We start from the raw sequence: 8,376 nt of genomic DNA on the forward strand, positions 1-8,376 counted from the left end.
AATCGTAATTCCCATAGTCGAAAACGTGGGTTTCCGTAAAAAAAAATTAAATTAAGTGGGAGGGGTAGGGTACGTCTCCGCTATGTGCGCCCAAATCATAATGTAATTCTTTTGTCAGTGATTATACTTCTATTTTACTGAAAATAACTTGAAAGATATTTGTGCTATTAAATTCTTGAAAGTGATTCTTTCTCTCACGCTTTTATATTATTTCTACACCAGTTTTCTCCCTTGAATGTCTCCCGAAGCTTTCTAATTAAACTTACCTCATCTCATTAAAGAGTTCCTTAAGACAGCACAATGGTGGGCGAAGTGAGAGAACGTGATGCGGCTTTCCGCGGAAATAAAATGATGAAAAATGCTACAGTAGAATCGATGGTTGTTGAAGATAGCAAAGAGCCTGAGAAACCAATCGACCGAGAAAAGGTATTTTTAAAAATGTTCATTTAAAAACATAAAATGGTTACTAGCTTTGTAACCTACTTCATTTCCTTTCGATGTTTGTTTGTTTTAGTCCAAATAATAATTAACTAATTGTACAGTGCTAAGGTGCACTGTAACTCTTTGGAAAAGGTAAAAGAGACAGAGACAACAGAAAATTAAGTGAAGAAATAGAGCAATGATAGACAAATGTACATGCTTGCTATACAGGAAAAAATAAATAAATAAAAGGGAACAATCAGAAAGAGGAGTATTATAAAGAATTTCGAGAAGTATGGGATTTTTATAGGATACAATGTTCCGTCAGCTAACAACCAACATAGGTAGTTTATTCCATGCTTCGACAATCATGAGCCTTAAAAAACAAAAAAACAATGCACTCCTGCTCCCATCTCGTTTGTGTTCATATCCGAAGTTCTAATAAGTTGATAATGTTTGAAGCCAAGTCAACAGAAAAAATCTAAAGTAACACACACATATATATATATATTCCCCGAGAAATCTAACAAACTTTATTAATAAGGGTTTAATCTTTATTATTTTTATTTTCTGTTATGTATCTATCAGCATATGTAGATGTTATATGTCAGTATCTCTTTTAATCTAATTACTTTACGAACTAATTTTTTTCTTCAGACGTGCCCCCTTTTATTGCGAGTGTTCTGTAATACAGGTCGTCATCACCCTCTTAGTGAATATCTTAGAGGACAGACTCCATCGAACGAACTCCAAATATACACATGGTAAGCTTTATTGATTCTTTTCCTTAGATTTGAACTGTTTTTATAGCGCACTTTCATTTCAGATTTGCAAAATATTTTTCAAGAGATTATCTGCCCCTATTATTAACGTAGAACACTTATGTAAACTAATTGGTTTTTCTTTAATGAAATTAAATAACTCAATCACTATATGATTACTTGCATTGCTACAAAGCCACGTATTTGTAGGGAAGTGCTCAATCAATTAAATTACAAATATGAAATAGAGGAGTGTAATTGTATTAGTCCATCTTATGACTGATAATAATTTTATTGATATCAGAGGAGTGAAAATTAAGTGGACTCTGATTTGAGCATTGACTCATCATCATTTAACGTCTATTTCCCACGCTAGCATGGATAAGACGATTTGACTGGAGCTGGTAAGCCAGAATGCTGCACCAGGCTCCAGTCTGTTTTGGCTTGGTTTCTATGACTAGATGCCTTTCCTAATGCCAACCACTCCACAGAGTGTACTGGGTGCCTTTTATGTGTCACCAGCACTGGCTACAACTATGATTTCACTTAGCTTGATGTGTCTTCTCAAGCACAGTAAATTGTGAAAGGTCTCTGTCACTCGTCATCACTTCCGTGAGATCCATCTGAAGATCATACTCTACTACCTTGTCTTCCTGACTTCCTGAGTCTACCCCTTTCACAAGTTCCTTCCACAGGGATAGACACTTCTTTATGCAGCTGTCCTCGTCCATACATATCACATGACCATACCAGCGCAGGCTGCCTCTTATACCCAATTTTTTTTCTTAAGACACTTACATTCTGTTGTATGTGTACACTGACATTGCACATCCAGCGAAGCATACTAGCTCCATTTCTTTCAAGCCTTTGCATGTCTTCTGCAATCACGTTTCACTGCCATGCAACATGGCTGTTCACACAGAGGCATCATACAATCTGCCTTTCACCCTGAGGGAGAGGCCCTTTGTTACCAACAAAGGTATAAACTCTCTGAACTTTGCCCAGCCTAATCTTATTCTGGCAGCTATGCCCCTCAGAGCAACCACCTCCACTGTTGACTTGGTCACCTAGGTAACGGAAGCTATCTACTACTTTTCAATATACCCTTGAGCATTTGACAAAGTCTATTTTCTGTACATTTGTAGTGTTTATTGCCTCAGTGTTCTACTGGCTCAATGTTGAGAGGGCTGAGATGGTGTGTACTCATATCTACATACCTGAAACTAGCAAAGTCATGGTACACACTGCCAAGTCATACTTAAGGACAGCTAAGCTAACAACTAGTCATTATCTTTGTGCAACTAAAAATTACTTCATCCATTCAGTTGAGACCCTCTATAAATTTCAAGTAAGACCTGTTAGAATAATGCTCACATTATCTGGAACAGTGCTGTGCTACACAGACACATCTCATGACTGTATCCAAAGCAAAGGCCATGTGACTCAGCAGCATGTTCCCACCTCTAACTCACAGGCATGTTGTTTTAGCTCTACTTCTATTTATAATACAGTGATCTCTGCACATGCTTTTCACTCAGGCTTATCTAACAGAATAGTCTGTCTTGTCATCTCTATAGTATCTCACCTTCTGGCTGCTTCCATTTGCAATCACCATCACACCCATGTTTTCCTGCTGACATAGACTTACAGTTGTTTAAACTGAGCACCATTCTAGTTGTACTCACTAAGATGTAATCTCATGGTGTTTTATTCAGTCCGACTGTGGCATCTCGGGCAAGCATCTTCTACTATAGCCCTGAGCTGACCAAATCCTTGTGAGTGAATTTCGTTGACAGAAACTGAATGCAGCCCTTTGTATCTGTGTGTGTGTGTGTATATATATATATATGTATTTAGTATACACACACATTTACAAAAATATGATTGTATAGCTATTACTATAAAATTGAATACATCCTATACTAATAAATATCTGAAAACCTTTCACTCTGGTACCTCACCATTATCATCTCTGTCTTTCCAGCTATTCCTTCCCACCCTTATATTATGTGGGATAGCTATGTATCTCTGCTTGTTCATCTATCATGTGGAGGCGCAATGGCCCAGTGGTTAGGGCAGCGGACTCGCGGTCATAGGATCGCGGTTTCGATTCCCAGACCGGGCATTGTGAGTGTTTATTGAGCAAAAACACCTAAAGCTCCACGAGGCTCCGGCAGGGGATGGTGGCGAACCCTGCTGTACTCTTTCACCACAACTTTCTCTCACTCTTACTTCCTATTTCTGTTGTGCCTGTAATTCAAAGGGTCAGCCTTGTCACACTGAATATCCCCGAGAACTACGTTAAGGGTACACGTGTCTGTGGAGTGCTCAGCCACTTGCACGTTAATTTCACGAGTAGGCTGTTCCGTTGATCGGATCAACTGGAACCCTCAAAGTCGTAAGCGACGGAGTGCCAACAACATCTATCATGGCATAAAGCCACCTCCCTCCTCTCTCAAATACACCCCCACTCAATAAGGAGGGCTTTTCCCCTTTTCTTTTCTTGCAAGTTATATAGTAACCTCCCTAGTGCCAGTGACATTAAGAATAGCACCCAGCATACACTGTAAAGTGGTTGGTGGTAGAAAATGCATTCAGCCATAGAAACCATGCAAACCTGAGATTGGAGCTTGACGCAGTCCTGCTGTTTATCACATCCTATCAAACGATCCAACCTATGCCAAATGCCTAATTTTCTTTAACTCTTTAGCATTTAAACCAGCCACATCTGACCCAAATATTTTACCTGCTTTACGTTCAAACTGGTCAGATCTTGCCTCTCACACCTACTTCTCAATGTCATTCTAAAAATAATCAATCACATCTTTGAAATCTTGAAGCTGCATGCTAATTAATTTTGAAACAATGTGAATAAATAAGCATTACATTTGACAGTAATCTGAATGCTAAAAGATTAAATCTCGAAACTCTTTCTAAAACAATCAGACCAACATTTTTGTAACTAACTCTCTCACTGGTGGGCGTATTAACTTGGTTAAGCATTTAAAATGAAGAATTGCTGGATAAAACATTAATCTCATAAATATATAAGGCCAGTGGATTCAGTTGTACTCAGAGACAGAAATAAAGTTGGCAGAATTCCACAATGCAGTCACTTGCAAACTCATCCAAAAAGCAGCTGAAAAGTGCAACATAAAACAGTAAAACCCCACTTATGCAACCAAAGTAACCAACGTAGTTAAAATTGAGGACAGCCACAAACAACTTATCTTGGAAACAGCAAAGAAAAGCAGAAATCTGGGGAACACTTGTATCCAACATGAAACAGACTGTAAATCAGGCCACATCATCATCATTGTTTTAATGTCCACTTTTCCATACATGCATGAGTTAGAGTTTACTGAGGCAGAGATTATCTATGGCCAGATGCCCTTCTTGCTACCAACCTATACCTGTTTTCATGGCCAGATGTTTTCACAGAATATTGGAAATGAATGATATTTTGCAACATTAACATAAGGACACACATATATTGACACATTGTCCTTCTTTTAGTTTCTGTCAATCAAATTCACTTACAAGAATTTGGTAGGCTTAGTGCTATAGCAGAAGACTTGCCCAAGGTACCATGGAATGGGTCTGAACCTGAAACCTTGTGCAAACTTCTTCACCTCACAACCACACTGTGTGAAATAATAAAACCTTAGGTAACATAGACACACTCAGAAGAAGCAACATGAAATGTTAATTGGCAGATTGTCTCTCAAATCACTAATCTTACATTTAAAATTTGCAACTTACTGAACATTGTATTGATTGGACCTGTCTGTTCATCTGCTCTTTTTAACCAGTATCTATACAACTTTCCCAAATTGCTACAAAGCATACACACTGCTTCATACATGGTTGTCATAACACTGACACCCTCCCTTATGCTTTGGTCACAACTGCACAACTATTTCAATCATGCATTCACCACCCAAAAACCTGGTTTCTTTATTTTCACTGTCACCCTTTGAGCTAGTGAGGGACCCTCTACATCGTCGATCGGCCTGTTAAAAATAGTTAAGTCTCATCTTAACCTGTCATTTATAAAAAATGTAGGTAAAAAATACATTATATGTACTATGCTTGAGAAATAGATATGATGGTCGTGACTGGAATGTCTCTAGAGCTAAATGAGAGCTGATCTCGAGCTAAACTGTATCAGCAACAATTGTCTCCCTTGCAACCAATACATGTTACAGAATGTCAAATGACACCTGCCATCACAATTAAAATAAGCATACCCCCACCTACATATACTTACACAGACACATCACACATGAAGCAAAAGTACTAGGAACTACATTCACATACAAAATATAATAAACAAAGTACTTATACATGGGTCTTAGTTAAACAGACAAGAATACACTGATGGATAACATTAATTATTTCTATTGGGTGATATATGAATAAAAAGAGAACTTTTCTCTCTTAAAAGCTTAAGCATCAGAATATTAAATTAGCCTAATACAATTATTGACAACATTTATAATGCCACAAAAGTGAACACCTTGAAATTTAAGAACATATTTTCAACATAATGGAATGAAAAAGAATTAGAGTATCAATAATACTGATAGCTGTTTTATAGCCATTTATTTGTTCAATGTATGCCATTAATCTATCACTAAATGCCTTTAAAAATCTCATTAGACTTAAAAAGTAATAGATGTCTCACTGTTTTGTGTTTATATCTTACAAGGTTTCTATTTATGGCTTTTTCATGCTGGAGATGTTGATACCTTCATACAGGCCTTCTGAAGTTTGTGAAATTAATGTGGTTGATGATGTTCTATTGGAACATCTGTAAATTAATGTTTGTAGAGAAAACTGTCAGTGGGAGGACATTCCAGAGTGTTGACTATCTGAGGAGGAAGGATCAGGGAAAATGGTTGAAAATAAGAATTAGTAATAATGATGAACGATTATACATTCTTGTATATTCTTTCTCTTAAAATCATTGACTTTTTTCAAAGTCAAAACAAATGATTACATGTAGGAAAGTAAGAAGTATAGTCTCAGCAAACTTTACAGTTATATTCCTTAAAATCTTTGAGAAAGTTCCTTAGTTGACTCATTCTTACATGACTATTTTTCTAGTTTATCTCTTGCTCAAAGCATCTTAACTTAAAATACGAATGTCATCATCATTTTAATGTGTATGTTTTCATGCTTGTATGGGTAAGGCAGATTTTCTACAGCCAGATGCCCTTCCTGTGGCCAGTCCTCACCTGTTTCTAAACAAGGTGATATTCCCTGTGGCTGAACACTTGTTTACAACTATCATTTGATGTCAAAGCAAGGATTCCCAAACACACACACACATATGATAGGTTTCTTTCAGTTTCCATCTATCAAATTCGCTCCAAGACTTTTGCTGGCTTGAGGATTAATGTACACAGCACTTGCCCAAATTGCTGTGCAATTGAGACTGAATCTAAAATTGTATTGTTGGAGAGCAAACTTTTTAACCACACAAATCTGTCCATTTGCCAGCCAAGTACTCATTTAACAAACCAAGATGAGTTTATTAATTTTTGAACTATTACATTTATTTTCCTTGTTAACATACTGTTACTGTTGATTCAAAAGTCAAAATCTGCAATTACTATAAACAACTGGTAGGCATATGTATATATGCGAATGTGCATATACATAATTGATATGTATTATATGTCCACATATATGTTCTCATTGCCATCATTATTAAATACGTTTTTTTTCTATGCTGCCATGGGATGGATTCTTCTGTTCTGCTTCTTGTAGCCTGGCAAGTGTTTCTTACTATAGTAACTGGGTCAGCCAAGCCTTGAGTGGATTTGGTTGGCAGAAACTGAAAGATTATTATGTGTGTGCATGCTCATGTATCTATGTTTATATCTGGGTCTAAGAAAGTTTCCTTACTCTGGGGAGTGTTGTTACCACTTCTGTCAAAAGGTTGTCTTCTATTTCAAATGCTTTCAAAGATGCGTGAAGTAAGAGATCCCTTACTTGAAAAGCAGGTATGGTTTAGTTTCAAGAAGAGCATCTGAATTTAAAATAGTGCTTCATTATACATTCATGTAACCCATAGATTCTCAAAGTGGGTGCTACCGCCCCCTGGTTGGTGCTGGTGTCTAAGGGAGTGGGGAGGATAGAGAAAAAGGAGGCATTGGGAGGAAGGCAGTGGATTGGGGGTTACTACGAATTTATAATATCATAGTATTGTATACAAATTATATAATATTATATTAAATATCAAATGATTCATTGTATATATAAATTAGTAAAATATAAAATATTTATTTATACATAAAAATAGGGGTATTTTGTGGCCCAAAAATTTTGAGAACCTCTGATGTAACCCTTACTAGCATTGAAAAATGACATCACCATCATATATTCGTTTTCCATGCTGGCATGGGTTGGACGGTTTGACTGAAAACTGGTAAGCCATGAAGCTGCACCAGGTTCCAATCTGATTTGGCATCGATGCCCTTCCTAATGCCAACCACTCCAAGAGTGTAGTGGGTATTTTTGTGTGCCACCAGTACAGGTACCACTAATGTGACACTGGTATCGGCCACAACTATGATCTCACTTGGTTTGACAGGTCTTCACAAGCACGGTATATCGCCAAAGGTCTCAGTCACCTGTCACTGCCTCCATGAGGCCTAATGCTAAAATGGTGCTTTTTACATGTCACTGACATAAAAACAAATGAAAAAATAAAGTATTACTGTATGTATATGTTTGTCATATATGAATAGGTCTGTATTCATATAAAGAATGGCAAATTTCTAAACATCAAAGCTCTACCACAGGAATTTACTTAACAACAACAGTAAATCCATTAGAACTTAAGTTTAGAAATCTATATATTCACTTGTTCCCAATTATAAATTGAATTTGTAGAATATGAATCAAATTGTTTTTTTCCCTGACTACTGCTTAAAATCTTTCACACTTATTAAATGGCATAACAGGCAAATTATTTGAAAAATATGAATTATCCATATGACAATATGATTTAAAATTTGATCTAGATCAATCCAGAGGAAAATGTAATTCTCACCAAGTATGTACACTTACAACTCTGCGACCTGTATCTAGTTTGATAAGTGCCAACGCATGAAACTCTCAGACCTTGGGTCACTCTGTTGCTTCTGCTAAATATTAATAATAATAATATATATATATATATATA

The 8,376-nt window shown here is 36.6% G+C and overlaps 1 protein-coding gene across 1 annotated transcript in view; it reads left to right on the forward strand.

Annotated features, from left to right (window-relative positions):
* Positions 1-281: 281 nt before the first annotated feature.
* Positions 282-8,376, forward strand: part of LOC106871017 (histone deacetylase complex subunit SAP18) — a 9,141-nt gene continuing 1,046 nt past the window's right edge. The window contains exons 1-2 of the mRNA XM_014917274.2: positions 282-426; positions 1,078-1,184. Coding sequence (XP_014772760.1) covers positions 301-426; positions 1,078-1,184 — 233 coding nt within the window. The 5' untranslated portion in view covers positions 282-300. The remainder of the gene's footprint in view (positions 427-1,077; positions 1,185-8,376) is intronic.

This window comes from Octopus bimaculoides, chromosome 2 (genome assembly GCF_001194135.2).
Source record: "Octopus bimaculoides isolate UCB-OBI-ISO-001 chromosome 2, ASM119413v2, whole genome shotgun sequence".
Classification (NCBI taxonomy): domain Eukaryota; kingdom Metazoa; phylum Mollusca; class Cephalopoda; order Octopoda; family Octopodidae; genus Octopus; species Octopus bimaculoides.